The sequence below is a fragment of the Schistocerca gregaria genome, chromosome 7, assembly GCF_023897955.1.
Source record: "Schistocerca gregaria isolate iqSchGreg1 chromosome 7, iqSchGreg1.2, whole genome shotgun sequence".
NCBI lineage: Eukaryota > Metazoa > Arthropoda > Insecta > Orthoptera > Acrididae > Schistocerca > Schistocerca gregaria.
The window spans coordinates 183,535,924-183,554,945 of NC_064926.1; the positions used below are offsets into that span (position 1 = coordinate 183,535,924).

Sequence of the window (19,022 nt, forward strand, 5' to 3'; positions counted from 1 at the left end):
TAAGTTGAAACGTTTAACCAATGCAAACCCCTCTGACGTAACACTCAATGTGAACCATGGTATTTAGTTCTCTACAGATGTAGAACGAAATTCATAGAGATAATAAACCCAGATATGAGCACTAAGGTTGCACTGCAGTTCCTTCTGTGAATAAGATATACCTGACAGCTCAGTCTTCAGCCAAGGGTTCTAAAAATATGGCATATGTATTCATCATTTGATGAGAAATTCTGTGCAGGATTATTATTCTGATGTTTTAAAGAGGAAAAAATGGGCATCAAAATAATATGAAAGGAAAAACAAGAATAATACTTTAAAAATAAAATTTAATATAATTTAAAGGAAAGTCAAGTAACAGTCTCGTGAAGGACAGTTCTATTAAAAACGAAGGTGGGAATGTATGCCAGCTAATTTTTATTACATGAGAACCAGGATTCCAGTTTCAAAGTTGCTACTGAAATAAGCATTTCCTGGAAGATATAAAACAACACATCTCTCATGGCAAATAAATAAAATATGTCTACATATGACATATTGTGTAAAAAATATAAAATATCTAATATGATATTCTTTTATAATGAGTCTTTGATCTCGCTGGCATCAGCACCTTTCTAGACAGAACACACAACACTAATCTCAAATATATACATTTATATACATCAATATATATATATTGTACATATAATTTTCATATAAAAAACTTCATTAAATGACCACACTTGCACACAGCAGTGATAGACTACGGGCAAACAGCCCCCATCCCCTCCCCTGAGAGAAGTGTTCATCAAATACAATAACAATCTCCAACAACTGACGGAAGCACTCTTGTAAACAGCAACGAACAGCACTGGTTTCTGACTAATTGTTCTCCAATAAGCACACCAAATTTTTCTACACAAGAATTGCTCCTAGGGGAAGGCACCTATTGAGAAAGATCTCTTGCTTCTATCTGGCTTCTCCCCTCATACGTTCACTGAGGTAGTGAGCAGAAATTTCATAAGTGTCACTATTTATTAGGATCAGCAGCATTTGATTTTCTCCTGTGTCGTCCTGCCAAGGCAGCAGGCTTCTGCTGAGCTTGTCCCAGGAGCTGTATGTGCTGCTTCTGCAGTGCGTACTGCAACTGTGAACAATCAGACAAAATCTTTATTTTTGTAACAGGAAGAATCAAGTTTCTTGGCTTACTTCTTGCTCTTATTACATTAGAAACCATTAGAAATTGTATAGCCAGGTACAGGCTACTTCTCTATCAACATTATAAACTAACATATGCCTGGTTCAATAAGAGATGCACTGTCCTGTGAAGGACGCTTTGAACAATGTTCTAACGAACGGATAAACTCGCGTGTCTCACAGAATTTGGAAAATACATGCAATTGTGAAAACAAGTGACCAAAAAGGGGAGTTCAATAAACACCTTTTTATGAAAACTAATGTCACTGATTAGACAGTTTGATATTACCATAGTGTGTCAACAATTAGACAACACTACAAGCAGAAAAAAATAAAAATTAAAAAAAAATATTACACAGATTCACAGGTAATTTAAATCTGGTAATCATTTCAGTAATTTGCACTATGTTCTTCTTAGTTGGAAAAGTTCAGTATCTTTCAGTGAATTGCTATTGGATGGGAAACTGCACAATGAGAATAAAAGCGAAATTGGGTGCATCAATGACAACAGTTTCAACATTGCTTCAACAAATTTGAACATGGCATCCATTTTCAATTATGATCATGCTAGACACTCGACAGATGTGACAGCTGAAGAAACATTGAAAATTAAATGACAAGGTTCTCATTAACAACCAAATGGCAGTGTGAGACATAACAGAAGCCATATTTTACTTAATAAGTAAGCTAAGAAACAAAATTGTTAAGATGAGAGGTCCTGTGGTTGCTGATGGTGGACAAATAGCTAAGGATTTCAACTTTAAAGATATGTTTAGAGCAATTCAGACTTGATCTGATGGAATTACTGCATCAAGTTGTCACTGTCAATGATATCTGTATTCATCATTACACCTCACAAATGAAGCAATAATCAGAACAATGGGCCACTTCTGGTGAATCTGCTCCCAAAGAGGCAATAAAGATCCCATCAGATGGAAAAGTTACGGCAACAATTTTCTGGGATGGGAAAGGAGGCCTTCTAAGAAATCATAAAGTGCACTACATACAGCATCAGGGAAAGGAAATGGGCAGTGTGCTATGATTCCTCAATTGTATAAATACAATTTATCTCTGATCACATGACACACAATGACTTTGTAAAATTTCATTTTTATTAATGCCACAGTAAGCACAATACCAAATTACCTGTTACAATAATTTTATGCTGTCTCATGATGTTGTGTATAATATAAACTTGTTTCATCGGCAGCTCTTAGTGGTACATAAATATGACTTCCTTTGTAAAATAATTTCAGAAGACTGATTTAAAACAAAATATGAATTATGTTAGCATGAAATATTATACCATAGGCTGTACACTGCATTCTTTCACTGACTGATCATGTTCTGTAGACCCAATTAAGAAAGACCACCTTCAGGAATGCGGAAGGAGTCAAGGTATACAACAACAAAAGACAAGCAACTCACAGAAAATTATCTGTATACAATACTAATAATAAACTAGCATTGTACTGATCAGAGATATTCAAGTTCGCTAAATTAGAACAAACGCAGACAAAATAGTTCATGTTCACCAGAGAAACCATTTTGTTATGAATTACACTGGGAGAAGAATCATCTGACAATAGCTGCTACTTTGAAAAGCTGCTGCTTTCTCAGGTGCATTAAACGAAACAGAACTCTTGTTGTTTGTCACCCAATATTAGCACAAAATTGATTTTTCACAAAAATCAGTTGCCTGCATCTATAAATACAGATCTCCCATGGGCTCTTCCCACCTACAGAGTTTGTCCATAAAGCAGTGAGACTGGCCATCAAGCAGCGCTTCAGTCACCAGCAGCGCACTCCCGGGCAGTGTGGGGTGGGATCGCTTTTGTGTGTGGTGTTAGGGGAGGTCTCAGCTAAGCAACACACTGGGTGAGAGTCACATCCGAGCTTTGACACAGTAAGGAACACATCCGAGCTTTGGCACAGTAAGGAACAAGCATGGCACAAAGGCTATATTTGAGTTTTTGTCGCAGCAGAAAACGTGAAAAATGGAGCCTTCAATAGAGCAGCATTATGCAATTAATTTTTCTCTTTCAGTGGGATAAAATGACTTTTGAGACCTTTTCTTGGTTAAGGAGGCTTATAAAGACAACAGCCTCTCAAGGGCCCTGCTTTTTCAGTGGCTCAAGAATGAGTAGGTGATCGTTAAGAACGACCTGGAGCTACCTGCATGCCATTCAATGAGTGACCCCCTCCCCCCCCCCCCCCAACCACAAAAAATAAAAAGCAACCCAAACTGCCTTTGTCGCGACTACCTGCCTGGTCGTGGGAGTTGCAACATTGTCACAGCCACTGTACAGCCCTGATATGAGCCCACCAGACTTTTTTCTGTTCCAAAAGCTCAAAAGAGGCCTGAAACATCACCGTTTCGATGATATTCCCACCATCTCTGTCACAGAGTCTCTGAAAGATGTTAGGCAGAGTGGAAATGCTGTTGCCATCACTGTGTTGACGCCCAAGAGACTATTTTATAGAATTGTAACATTATGTACTGATCAGATCAATAAACTCGTTATATCAAACTCTGTCTCATTACTTTATGGACAAACCTTGTTTATTCCTGAGGCTGATGTCTTTCATCTTACTGCCGACATATTAATTATTTTGATGTCATCACGTTTATGTGTAAGACATTTTTTTCACATGTCACATCTTACACAAAAAGGAGAGATTACTCTATTTGATTTGAAGCAAACATTAATCTTTATAAATGGAATATAATGAATTTTTATAATGATATTTTGTAAAATATAAGAGATGTGCTTGTATGATAAGAAAGATATTGCAGTTTCTGTTACACTAATTGCCAATAAGAGATAAATTCTTATGTTGAAACTGAAGGAAGGCTTGACTCAATTGTCTGCAGGTGGATTAAGTATCAAATTAATGGAGACATTCAGCTGTCTGGAAACATGAATCAGCACATTTGATGAATTGTGGCAAGGATTAGTTTCCAACGTTGAGAAAATCTGCTACAGAGTGAAATATTCATTCCACAAACGACTAGGAGTAAAAGTCCAGCAATGTATGAATATGATCTTTTTCAATATTTGGAAAACAGGTGACAGATTCTCACAGAATGGAAGCCTTCAATAGCAGATCATGAGTTTTGCCTGGATGGCTCAAACAGCAAGATAATTTTTGTGAATGGCAATACTCCAGGTTTGAGACTTAGTGCTGCACAAAATGCTGGTGACATGGAATGGTCATAATTTTTCATCACTATCTTGTAGTTAGTTAGTTGGTTGTGTGTTCCATTGTTCAATCGCATGGTACGGTAGCTGTTATGATGTGGAATGTGTCAAGTGCACAAGAAATGCTCATATGAAACAAAAATGCATATACTACATTTATAGATTTATTTATTCCTACTCAAGAATTCATCTATGGTATAGAAGGGGTTGTAAATGAGATATGATTTCAATATATTGTTGACACTATTACTGCTGTCTGTCAGACATTTTATTTCATCTGGTAATTTGTCGAAAAATTTTATAGCAGCATATTTTTCCCCTTTCTGTGCCACACATAGGTTGAGTAAAGGATTGTGTAAGTCTCTCTTTTTTCTGGTATTATAATCATGAATGTCACTATTGTTTTTAAATAGTCGATGTTGTTGAAAACAAATTCCATTAGTGGGTAAATGTACTGTGAGGCTATTGTAAGAATTCCCAATCTTTTAAAAAGATGACTACAAGATGTGCAACTATGAACCCCACACATTATTCTAACCACTTTCTTTTGAGTAGTGAATACTTTTTGTCTAAATGTTGAGTTACCCCAAAATATTATTTCGTATCACACCAGAGATTCAGAGTACGCAAAGTATGTTAGCTTACTAAATTTCTATATCCTCAAAATTGGCATTTATTCTGATTGCAAAAGTTGCTGAAAGTAGTCACTTTAGAAGATCCAAAATATGAATTTTCCAATTAAGATTCTCATCTATATGTACTTTTTGCAGCAAAAAATTGGATGTACTGTGTTTTTTCAAAGTTTAGAGCAAGCCCATTTGCAGAAAACCAATAACTTTTCCATAGACCTTATTTGTATCATTCTCAATTGGAGTTTCTACTACTGGATTAATAATGATGCTTGTATCATCAGCATACAGTGTCAGTTCAGCTTCCTGTTTCAGATAGGAAGGGAAGTCTTTCAGATATATAAAGAACAGAAGGGGGCTCATGATTGAACCCTGTGGAACACCTAATGTGATTTCACCCCAGTTAGATGAAGTGGCAAACTTATTTAAATCACTTGACCCATATAAGGAAACTTTTTGCTTCCTGTTCTGTAGGTATGACTTAAATCATTTATATGCTATTTCATTTATACAATGTAGTTTCTGTAACATAATGTCATGGTTCACATGATCAAATGTTTTGAACAAGTCACAGAAAATTCCTATTGGTGACATTTTACTATTTAAAGACCGAATTATGTGGATAGTGAAATTGTATATTGCTGTCTCAGTGGAACAGCATTTTTGAAATCCGAACTGTGAATTTTTGAAAATGCTGTAAGCAAGGATACTGGCTGATAATTATTGACATCTGTGGTGTCCTCCTTTTTGTAGAGAGGCCTGACAATGGCATATTTTAACCTGTCTGGGAAAATACCTTGAGTTAGTGATGCATTACATATGTGACTCAGAAAATCAACTGTAATTGCTCCACATTGTTTTAATATCTTATTAGAGACGTCATCTACTCCAACAGAACATTTATTTTTCAAAGATTTAATAATTTTACTTATTTCACAAGAGATTGTTAGGTGAAACTTAATATGACTATTTTTTTTTTTTTTTTTCCAAAACAGACTCTTCTGTGTAGTGACTGGCTTTTTCTTTTGAACTGTTCTCACCAATTTTTTCTCCTACACTTAAGAAATGGTTGTTAAATGCATTAGCTACTTGTGTACTGTTGGTTAGGATGGTCTCGTTCTCTAATGGTAATGCTACCTACCCCAGTGGTTACTTTTCCTGTCTCCCTTCTAACAACGTTCCATATTAACTTTATTTTATTGCCGGAGTTGTTAATTTCTTCTCTAACATACATATTTCTTGATTTCCTTACAACTTTTCTCAGTATTTTACAATAATTTTTATATTGTAAAACTACTTCTGGATCTTTACTAGTTCTTGCTGTCTCATACAGTTTTCTTTTTCTTTCCGAAGACATTTTTAATATCTGTAGTAATCCAAGGTTTCTTTGAAATGTGTGTGGAGTTACATTTACTTATTTTCTTTGGGGAACAATGTTCAAAAAGGAATATAAATTTATCAAGAAATATGTTGCATTTATCATTAGCATTTGGCTCATTATATACATCTCTATAGATAGCTGGTTGAGCAACCTCACACTTTTACTTAATGGTTTCCGAACTGAACACCCTGTTTTGTAAGTTAATCAGTTGTGCATCATGGTCTGACAATCCATTTACCATAGGGAAAGCATGTGTTTGTTTTACATCCTCTTTCTGTATAAATACATTATCTATTAGTGTGCTACTGTCTTGAGATAAACGTGTAGGGAAATTGATTCTGTTATATTTGTTGTTAATAACACTTCTAGTTCAATTTTCCTATCAGAATTACTTAGAATGTTTACACTGAAATCACCGCAGATTTGTCTGACAGACAACATAATATGGAGTCAAACTTTTTTATGAACAACTCCCAGCCTCCTAATGGGGACCTGTACACTGTTGCTAATATCAATATATATATTATCTAGCTGAAGTTCATATGCACAAACCTCAAAGTGCTAATCAATACAAAATTTGCTTACTTCTACAGTTTTGCATTTATACCCTTGTTTTAGGAAATTGGCAACTCGTCCTTTATCCTTCCTAGGTCTACAAGTGTAAAACGCTAAATTATACCCATTTATACTGACACTACCCATGCCCACAGTTGCATGGCATTCAGGTAGAGTATATCGATCTCATTCTTATTTATGAGATCATCCAAACACACTAATAGCTCATTTACTTTATTTTTTATTCGCCTGATCTTTTGATGAAGTAAGTTGATACTGCCCTTAGCTTTACCCCTATTTACTGTACATGAAGTTTCTTTTATTCTATTTATCTTTATTGTCATCTGTCTGGACTTTGGTTTTAATCCAAAAAAACCTGTCTGTCTGGCCCATTACAGTTTCTGCTAACAGAGAAGCTAACTTATTTTCCCATCCTATTCAGGTTCAGGCCATGTGTAGTGTATCCCCACTTACAAATAGCATTTACTGGAACAACACTTATGTGAGATTTTGCCGGTGTCCAGAGCATCCTGTTCAGCTCACTGTTAACATGCCTTACAGCAGTGTTTACCCAGGGCTGATCATGGCACTGAAAGACCTCCACAAACCCCACAATTGTGTGCTCAGTTTCTGCTCCTATTTTACCCAGGTCATTCCTAATACTGTATCTTGGATTCATAGCCAGTCTGTTTCCTGCTGCCCCCACTGTAATTACCTTATCTTCCTTCTCAAAGTCCCTGCACAGCTGCCCTAAGTTTTCTGTCACCTGGCTAAGGCTAGCACTTGGTTTCACAAAAACATGTGACCTGGTACCCTGCACCTAATTTCTCCTGAAGCTGCTGGCCCACACCCCTCCCACGACTGTTGCCTATAAGCAGAATTCTTCTTTTCCTATTCTGGTTTGATCCTGACCTGTCTTTTTTCTTTTCACTAATATTCTGCTTCACCTTACTTTCAACTACATCTGGATGAAGCCCTTCCTACACTTCAGATGGCAAGCCAAACTGGTTTACTAATTGAATTTCTGGGGTTTTTTCAAGTGTTTCCCTTTTTCGCCCTTTGCTTGCTACCTTTTCCCAATTCCCAGTCTCTTTTTCCTCCACTGACCTACATAATTCCAAGTTCGTGTTTTCTAATTAAGCCTTAAGGGCAAAAGTTTTTGCCTACTGTTCAGTGATTTTTCTGTCCTTTCTACATAGCCTACACTGTCATGGAAGAGTCTCATTTCCTACCCACATTTCCTCACCACTACATTCGCCCCAATGAAACCATAACTTACAGTCTACAAAGAACATCCCCTCTTTCAAATTTCTACAGCAACCACCACATTTGTCACACATGGTTTGATAGATAAACTTAACACGAAAGCAGAGAATAAGTTGGCACAAGACCACAGTAGTTTCGTAACCTGTAGCCTACTAATCCTTAAATATACATTAATTTAAACAAACTTATAAACTTACTTCCGAAAGTTGTTCATTGAAAAACGAATACACAGATTATGTGATTACAGAGAGGTGCACAAATCATGCGGGAGACATTAGAGTGCAATATATAGGGTGACCAGTAATAAAACATACTGCAGGGACAGGTTTTTGACTGGAAATGCAGAAAAAAGGTCAAGTGAAAATGTGTTTAGAATTGCAGCTTTACCATAGTACATGGCACTGATGAATGAAAGTTCCTGACCATATGCCATGTGTTCCTTTGCACACTGCAGACTGTGTAATTGGCACAGTGTACTGCAAGCAGCAGGATGGTCCGTTTTTCACGCCGGGAACAAGCCGAGATGGTGTTTGTGTATGGCCAAGTAGATGGAAACGGTCGAGAGGCACCATGGTTATACCAAAACAAGTACCCTCACAGACACCAACCACATCATATAACATTTGAAGCCCTTTTTGGGTGTTTGTGTGATCATGAGTCCTTTTAGACAGATGAACATGCAAGGGGGCAGCAGATAGTGCATACACCAGATTTTGAGGACCGGGTTTTACAGGATATTGAGAGAAACCAAATAGAAGCTCTAGGCAAGTGGTCCACAAACATGGTGTAAGCCAAAGTTCGATTATGTATATCCTGCATCACAACCGCTACTGTCCGTATCACCTGCAATAAATGCAAGGATTATTGGCAGAGGATTTCTCTCTCTGTACTATGTTCTGGGACTATTTGTTGTCACATGCAAACCATCCATTCCTGGACACACATTCACAGGCCCTTTTTTCCCCAATTCCAGTCAGGAACCCATCCCTGAAGTTAGTCAGTTTTATTAATGTTCATCCTTTATATGGAATGAACAGACACCTAACTTACACTGTTTATAAAATGTAGCTCTGGGATGAGTGAAAAAATCAGTGTAATTGTGCAAAAATGAAGAACTGTCATTCTCATTCCTCTTAATGGCCTATTTTGTGCTTTGTGAGATATTCATGTGATTTTCTTTAGCTTCACAAAACAAGGAAGGGGGATTTTTTTTCTGCTGTCAGCATTCAGTTATGTTACTAAACTTCATGCCTTTTTTGTTAGTAATTCTGAGAGATCTTGCATTTTCAATTGCACCTTCACCTTAGAATATAATGTTCACTGTATCAGCACCCTTCTCTCCACAGTGGTGAGATTATATGTTTTATGTGTTTTGCTATTGGCATAACCACTTAAAGTTCTTTATCACTGTCACGAAAATATTAAAGAGTGTCTCCTTGTCATTACATTATCTAGCATCATAACCAAGCTATATGATAATGTTACAAGAGATGATCACATTCCATCTTGAGGAATGTATATAAGAAGCAGACACTCTGGTACAACTATTCTGTTAAAATGATAAAAAGAAAACAATCAACAACAACAAAGAAAGGCTTCAATGAGTTAGCAACTACATCAAGGCCACTATTATATCTCTTAAATTTAAGATCAAAGCCTTCAAATCATCTCATAATGGAATTGCATTACCTGTGCTTCGATACCAGAGTTGTTCTGCACAACAGTTTCACTTGTTTTATGTATTAAAGGTAAGCTAATAACACACAGCCTGATTAGTGTAAGTAATAGGTGTTTTATCCACTGAGCTAAAGTCCTCTGGTAACTGAGCTGTGACAGTGGAAACTTCTGTGTTTGGTACAGGAATGTAATGATGGAATCTGTCTCGAAGTCTAGTTTCAGATTGGTTTGTGAAAAGTTTTGTTTGTACAATGGACTTAATAAAATTTATTTTAAATGCTTTACGATCAAAAGAAATTCATCAAAAGTTGATGGAGGATTATGAGAAGGGGGGGGCCTTCACTATTTTTGACAACTAACCAATGGTGACTGAGTGCTTATGTTGCCAAATATTTCTTGGAGAAGATCAATGTGACGGATGCCTGAAAAATGTAGCAACAAATGAAAATATTGTGAAGTACAATTTGCTATTTGGTGTTACAGGAGTAAAACATACCCTGAAGAAGTATGAATGGTACATTTTAAATCATGAATTAACTGTGGGAAAGCTATATACCAGATTGATGTAATCGTCGTTTATTGTAGCCAATAAGCACATGTCAAAATGAATTTTTCAACAATGATTGGACTACTAAAAAAATAAATTTGATTTTGTATTCCAATTTCGATGATGATATTTGGGTTTACTATTTCACACCAGAAATTAAACAGTAATGTACAGCAAAAATGACAGTCAACATCATCTGCTGGGAAGGGTAGAGGAAGAGGCTTTAATTATATCACGCAAAAGAGGATTTTCTGTTTGATTACCAAGCAGAAACTGGTCCATATTATGTAATTCTGCTGGATCAACTGCACGAAAAAATTAGTAAGAAGTGAACGAGATCTAAAAATCATATTTCTGTATGACAAAGCACTTGCCCATATACAGTATGTTTCACAATTCATAGTACACAATTCTGGAGGTCGTAAAAGGGATTTAGTAGATCAAGTCAGGAAACAGTTAATTTCCATGTGACGGGGAGAACATTAAACACAGATTTCACTCCTTTTTACTGTGATATTACAGCAGCTGTTTGATATGACAGCCACCAAGTTCGGTGCACGCAGTGTACCTGCACAGTAAGTTAACATACACTCTCTTCAACATGCATGTTGTACGGCTAGTCAATTCCGCCACAACCAAGGTCCGTGCAACCACACCTTCCTCCGACTGGACAGGGGTCTCGTAAACAAAACTCTTCATGTGACCTCACAAGAAAAAAATCAAGGTGGTAAAACCTGAGGATCTTGTTGGTCAAACATGTGGTCTGCTTTGACCGATCCACCTGCCCCTGTAGGCTATGTTCAGATGCTTTCAGACAGAAACTGCAAAATTACTGCTGTGCCATCACAGTGGAACCACAATTTGTGCCAAATGTCCAATGGCACATCTTCCAAAACCACCGTCAGCACTTGTAGCAGGAATGTCAACTATCTGGCACCTGTTAGGTGGGGAGGAAGGATGTACAGCCCAATCCCATGACCATCGCAGACACAGGTCCGAAGATGTGCTGAAATCTTCATGTAATATGGCTTTGGGATTTTCTTGATGTGGGGCTATTTTGTGCAGTTAAAACACCTTCCTGTTGAAACATACTTCATAGGTGAACAAAATTCACCTTGTGAACTAAGGAGAATCCACATTACAGTGCAAAAATGAAGTACGGGAACTGACATGTGGCACAAAATCTGCTGGGAGCATGGTGTGTACCTTCTGAGGGTGATATGGGTGGAGTTGCTGTTTACGCAGAACACGCCAAACAGATGAGTGAGGCACATGCAAGTCACATGCAATGGCTCGAGTACTCATCAATGGGTTCTCTTCAACCTGATGCAGTACTTCCTCTTCCCATATGACAGTGTACTGCCTTTCTGGAGCACCACGATTTGTTCTATCACTTTTCCTGCAGCTGTTGTTTTACACTGGCAAACATGGGATGAGATGGAGTCACAAAATTTGGAAAATAATAATGGTACAGACATTGAGCTTCTCTTCCGTTGCAGTGAGCTTCACTGTAAACTATCAACATATTAGTGTACTCTGCAAATGTGTACTCAGGCATCCTGTTACAGCAGTATCAGTCACCACAATGTCAAATGATGCATCACCAGGATGCATGAAAACAAGCAAATGGAAACAGAAGACATCACGTGACATTGTGTCATGATAACATTCATGAACATGGGTAGTCAACCATAACAGGCGAACTACATTAAGGGGGGGGGGGGGGGGGTAGGACGTCAAACAGGCCGACTTGGAGCAAGAGAGGCACCACAGGACATTTTAATTTCCACTGTCTATCCTTTTACAAGTAAATTCATAAAACTTTGTCAACATGACCAGGAAGGATTCAGGATTCACCCTTGTAGCAGCGAAAGTTCAAAGATATAACAAAAAAAATTTTTTTATTTGTAAAATTTCATCATTTTTTCACTTACTATTGGCTGGATTTGTTGCTATAGGTACACTTTTCTTCATAAGTAACAGAGACTGTTCGATGAAGTTTGCACAGCATACAAACCATACAAACAGGTGTCTGAAACTCTAGAATATGTTTAACTTATGAAAAAATGAATGAGCTGGGACGTTTCAACTTTATGTTTAGAAAAAAAATCAAATTTTGTAGTTAATTATCTCAATTTTTACCACAGTTTTTAATAGATTTGGAAAATTCTAGAGTTTCATACACCTGTAAGTATGGTTTGTATGCTATCCAAAATTCATCAGAGAATCTCTCTTACTTGTGAAGAAAAAATGTACCTATAGCAACAAATGCAGCCAACAGTAAATGAAAAAATGATGAAATTTCATATCTAAAAAAAATTATTTTGTTATGTTTTTGCACTTCCACTGCAATAAGTGTGAATCCATAATCCTTCCTGGTCATGCTGACAAAGTTTTGTGAATTTATTTGTAAAAGTATAGACAGTAGAAAATAAAATGTCCTGTGGTGCCTCTCCTGCTCCAAGTCGGCCTGTTTGACGTCTACCCCAATTGAGAAACATCTAGCACATGATTGAGTAGATTTTCCTTGCAACATGGAAACAAACTGTTTCCGAACATGAGTTCCTATTTAAAACTTGATCTACTAAGTGCCCTCTACAACCTTTAGAAATGCGTAACATGAACTGCAAAGCATCCTGTACAATAACAATAATGAAGGATCTGAACTGCAACTTGTTGGAATATACATACCATTTACCATATTTTACACCCTATGACTTCCACTCACTAACACACTAAAGAACATCTTGAGACTGCAAAATGTTTGGAGCCCAATTAATATGCAAATGATAGGCTTGGCTGAATGGTCTACAAACTTTCCTGAATCACAATCACACTTTCGTTAAGGGAATATACTTCTGTCCAAAAGGTCATAATGCTCCACCAGATGCCACTGACAGTCTGCATCAACAGACTATATTATATGGGCAGAATTCACTAGACATCACCACTAAATGCATTCAGCATGATATGTATCTGAGAGTACATTATAACAGGCATGAGGCATCAATATTATAGCCTTTTTCCTGTCAGATGGAAACGACAAAGGGCCTTGGGGTCACACAGGACACGATTACAGCAATTAACAAGTTCAGTTATTCCATTGCATTTTTCACACAAGCTTCATCTGCCTAGGTCCATTGATAGTGAGATGCTTGTAAAGTGCGCATTTCAGGAAATAACTAAATTCAATAATCATTGTGGTAGTTACTACTGTGAAATTACCTCATAGGGATTAATGAGAGTTAAAGCATACTGTACAAACTGATCACCAGACATCCTTAACAATTACTAAACAAACCTTCTCCTGCAGCTGAAGTACAAGGATTAGTGACAAAACTATTCCGCTAGAGATGATACTTCAGTCGCTCTTTTAGAATTGTTGTTGATCACAAGAGCAGATGGGTAACGATGTAGCTGAAGGCGACATCAATAAATTTATTCAAACAGTTTAGGCAATAACCCTCTCCGCACACAGAAACAATTGCACATTTTCCTTATCAATATTATAAGGTCTCTATTGACAAAGCAAGGATTAGTGCAATACAGGACAAACAAAAACCAAGCAAATCAGCTGGACAGTTCTGCTCAAAGACTTGACCTGTATCTTAGTCAAACAACTTTGGTAGCAACTGGTGCGTTGGTTGCACTACACATCAAGTGATCCCAGAGCACAACAGTCTCTACTCACTGTGTACTAGGAAGGATGTAAGCAAATTCTGTCTTCAACGTACCAGAATTAAGTCAAAAGCTTAAGCTGTATTAGTAGCAAAAGAAGGTTTCAAGTGTTGTTATTTTTTAATAAGTCAGGTGCCACCTTTGAAATGTAACAGCACTGGGAATCTGGAGACTTTTAACCACATTAGGTAATTCTGGTTGTTGATGAGGGGGCTTCACACAGTGGCAAAACTACCACATGCAAAACACTCACATAAGTTTCAAAATATGATAAATTACATTTTGGTATAAGTGATATGTAAGCCGTATGACAAGTAGTAATGTGACGTAAATCGGATTCAATACATACACGTTTATTTATTTGTTACTGTTCACAATTTTGACACCCGGCACTGGAATATAGTGCGGGTCATATAGCCACATAGCTACAGAAAGTTGTAAACAACTCTAATTAATCATGTGCTTCAAGATTCACAATGTAGTTTAAGCATTTTCCATAAATGGTGGAGTAAGTATGAAATGGAAAAGGAAAAACACCCAAAACCCTTAAACCGTGGTACTACATAGTTGATCATCAACACTACCATTGCAGTAGATGGCTTACTGGCAGTTCCTAACTTAACCACTCGGACACATTGGGGTTACACAAGATCTGGTCTTCAGAAAGTCTCTGTTGTGGAATCCAACATCTATGACCTATGCTAACATTACTTCTCTCTATGCTATTGAGTCCTTGACTGTTGGTGATAACTTGTTAAATCTCTAGAACCAGAGTTCTAGGATACCCCAAATCACCCCAAAACAATATACAGAGGTAGGCAACTATTTTCTTTGAAAAATATCACTATAATTTAGTAAATATTAAACACATGATGTGTGCCAATAGCACACAAACAGCAAATATTTATTATAATTGAGTATGCACCAGCTTATTTAATGTAACAACTTTTCTTTCTAATTTATAGGATCAAACTTAGCTGACATAAGCACGAGTAACATTAAGCAGTATAGAGATAGTTCATTTGTTAATAAAACACACAGATTAACATTCTACGATTTTCTTATTTTTGTTAATGTATATCTTGACTCATTCCACATTCATGAAGACTCTCCTTCATGGGCAACTATGGAGTACAATGAATGAATGAAATGAATATCAATAATGGCAAAAGAAGAATCCCCAATCATATGAACCAAAAATCAAAGAAAACATATATCAGCCAAAAGTAATCTTACTGGAAACAGAAGATTACCTAAAACACACTGCACATTAGCAACACGACATGTACCGCAATATATTACTAATGGGAATTCTAATACAATGGCTTTATGATGAAAATGAAACAATAAAGGCTAAAAAGATCAGTGATATAAACCATTTGATCAAGTATAGCACTTCTCTTAGTTTGCATACAGAATATCATCACTGGAGAATAATTAAATACATCCTACACTTTTTAGGATTTTCTCAAATATCTCAAAAACTGCAGCATCTAGAGAAGACATTTCCCAGTACAAAATTAAACTACATTATATTTCCTACCAAAAATATCCTATTCATTTTTTATATCCTATTCATGTTTGTTTCTCACCAGGACTAACAGTTTCGACATTGCAGGAGATGCAATATCTTACATTACCAGGTGTAGAAGTATGGAACTGGAATTTGATTGCAATAACTATTAAACAATATTTTATTCAAAATAATCTCCATTGCTATTTATACATTCCTCCTACCTCTCCAGCAGGCTATGAATGGAATGCCAAAAAAACAGTTCTTTTGAAGCAAACCAGTCAGCAAGCCATTTTCACACATTTTCATATGAATTGAAGCATTGTTCAGCGAGAGCGTGTCCCAGTGACACAAATGGATGATAATCAGATGGAGCCAAATCTGGAGAATAAGCCGCATGCCCTAGTATTTCCCAAATGAACGCCTCGGTCATTTCCCTCACCCATTTTGCTGTGTGTGATGGGACATTATCATGGGGCAATATGATTTTTTGTTGCCTTTTTCCGTATTGCGGTCATTTTATACATTATGCTCGATTTAAATCAATCATTTGCTTTTGGTAGCGATCAGTGTTAACAGTTTCACCGAATTTTAGAAGCTCGTAATAGATGACACCCTTCTGATCCCACCAAACACAGAGAATTGTCTTCTTTCCTAAGCGATTTGGTCTTGTAGTGGATTTCGATGGTTTGCCTGGATTCACCCACGAATTGCAACACTTAGAATTCTCAAAATATATCCATTTTTCATCACCTATCACTACTCGATGGAGAAACTACTTTCTTTTGTATCTGGCGAGCACCATTTCACAAGTGGTCTTTCGATTTGCTTGCTGTCTTTCATTCAATTCACGCAGATCCCATTTTCCCACTTTCTACACCTTTTCCATAGCTTTCAACCGAAGAGGAACGGCTTTCTGCATCACATTCAATTGTTCCACGTGTTCATATTGAGTCTGAGTATCATCTTCATCCAATAAGGCCTGCAATTCACTGTCTTCCAACTTTTTTTGGTGGTTTTCCGCACTTGTCGTTCTTAAGTCAAAATCACCACTTTTGAATTTTTTGAACCACTCAAAACACTGTGTTTTCCCAACAGCATGTCCACCGAAAGCTTCGACAAGCATTCAATGTGACTCTGCAGCAGTTTTGTTCAAATGATAATAGAAAACCAATAATGTCTGCAAATTGTAGTTCGTAGGCACAAAACTCGGCCTGTTTACGGGTTTGAAATGGATACCGATGTATGGAACTTGGGTTACTGTGTGTTGACATTCATCAGCAGCTGTTACAGGAAGCAGATGGCACTGCAGATGCAGTCTCACAGGCCCTACCCTGACAGCTAGCACCAACTAGAGGGAAATTCCAGTTTCATGCTTCTGCACCTGGTACTAGGTGTTTCAATGGTATAAAATTCATGTTTATTGATAGATCAGGTGGGTTAGAGCCAATATTAAAAGTGTGTGCCACATTTACATGCAGTAGAGCTGTATTAAGGGATGAATTGTGTACTGACGGAGCAATAGTGTAACAGGGTGGAAAGGCGGAGGTGAAGGTTAGAAGCATGAAGGGAAAGTAGGTCATGCTGTCCATCCTTCACAGGTACACAAAATAAAGAATGAGAAGGCAATTTCCCAATCTCTATACACTGTTACACATTACTACACAAAAAAGTGATTCAACAAAAGCCTGATCTTTTCCACATGCTTTATAATTTTTTTTGTTCTTTAAGAATTTTTTCTACTTCTTGGAAAGTTGGAGGGTCTAGTTTGTTAGGTTTGGTTTTTATTGGGGTATTTATGTTGATTTGTAAGGGTTCTTTGGTTTCCCACCTATTCAGAAGTTTGTTAAATGCTTTTGCCATGATTTCTGCATTTTCCTTGTTACAGTGTGTCATTCTTCCATCTTCATCTTTTAGTATTAGTGTAGGGGCCTCATATTGTTGTAGTTGTTTCCCAAAGATTTTATAGTTGTTCCTGGAGTTGGTTTTATGATAATTGCCTTCTATAGAGTGTATCATATCTTTATGGAATCCTCTATTGATTCTTCTAATATTTTGAGTGAACTTTTTTTCTTTAATTTTTTAGGTTGATGGCATTTTCTTCAGTTTTACGTGTTTGAAACTTTAACCATGCTTGGTGTCTATCTTCATGGAATTTGTCACATTCTGATGTCCACCATGCATGTTTTCTTCGGGGGTTCAAGGGAACTAGAGTCTCTGCTTCTTTTTTAAGATTAGACAATAGTTGTTCTAGATCATTTGTTTGTTAATTTGATGGTTTGTGTTATTTGTTGGGATTTATTATTTTTAATTAGCTGATGTGGGTCAAACCTCCGTTTTATGTTATTAGTTTTTACGGTCCTCTTCTTTAACAGAGTGAATTTGATTTTAATTTTAACTATATAATGGTCTGAGCCTGTGTCTACTCCTCTCAGTACTTTAACATTGTGGATCTCCTTTTGAAAATTTTTGTCCATACAGACATGGTCTAGCTGCCACTGCCCCTTCCTCCAGTCTGGATGTTTCCATGTTTTAAGTTTACTTGGCTTCCTTTTAAAGTATGTTGATTTAGATATAAGGTTGTGTTCTCTGCAGAGTTCTACAAGTCTTTGACCGTTTTTGTTAGTAAATTTATGTGGACTCTATTTTCCAATTATATCTTTATATTTCCTTTCTTTTCCCAACTGAGCACTGAAATCTCCCAATAAGATTTTTTACATTCTTTTTATTTACTCTGTTCACAGTTTGTTCTAGAAGGTCCCAAAATTTATCTACCTCTTCCTTTGCTTTTGTTAGACAATTTTTTCATTTGTTGGGGCATGAGCATTTATTATTGTATAGGTTTTATTCATTGTTTTAAAGCTTAGAGTCGCTATTCTTGGTGATACTGCTTGGAAATCTGTTACTGAATCTATTATTTTTATGTTTACTAAAAACCCTGTTCCAAACTGGGGACATTGTTTCATTGCCCTCGGTCTTGGTTTCCCATTATAAATTCTGTATCCTTGTGATTCGAATGGGTCCTCTGTGGTGTTTCTGACTTCTTGGATCCCTGTTATTAATTTTTTTTCGTTTATTTAGTTCATCTGTGAGCTCCTTGAGTTTTCCGGTCTGAAGCAGTGAGTTTGTGTTGTGTGTTGCTATATAATTTTTTTGCTCATGTTTAATCTCCTATTTGTATTTTAGTGTGCATTTTGATGGTTACAAGCGCTCCGATTCGTTGCTGTCTTCTAGTTGGCTACCCATCGAATCCGATGTAGCCTTTTCCTGTCTTTTTGAGCATGATGGTGGAATTTTTTTCCTAAAAGACCTTTCCATTTTTGACTTTCGAAGGTTGTCAACCTTAGTTGGAGCAAGCTCCGATTTACAACTACGATTGTTAACTGCAGAGGGTGTGTTT

The 19,022-nt window shown here is 36.9% G+C and overlaps 1 protein-coding gene across 3 annotated transcripts in view; it reads right to left on the minus strand.

The window, feature by feature from the left end:
• Positions 1 to 346: 346 nt before the first annotated feature.
• LOC126281188 (putative mediator of RNA polymerase II transcription subunit 26) overlaps positions 347 to 19,022 on the minus strand; it is a 244,464-nt gene continuing 225,788 nt past the window's right edge. For all 3 annotated transcript variants that reach the window (XM_049979891.1, XM_049979888.1, XM_049979889.1), the window contains one exon: positions 347 to 1,123. In XM_049979891.1, coding sequence (XP_049835848.1) covers positions 1,007 to 1,123 — 117 coding nt within the window. In that variant the 3' untranslated portion in view covers positions 347 to 1,006. The remainder of the gene's footprint in view (positions 1,124 to 19,022) is intronic.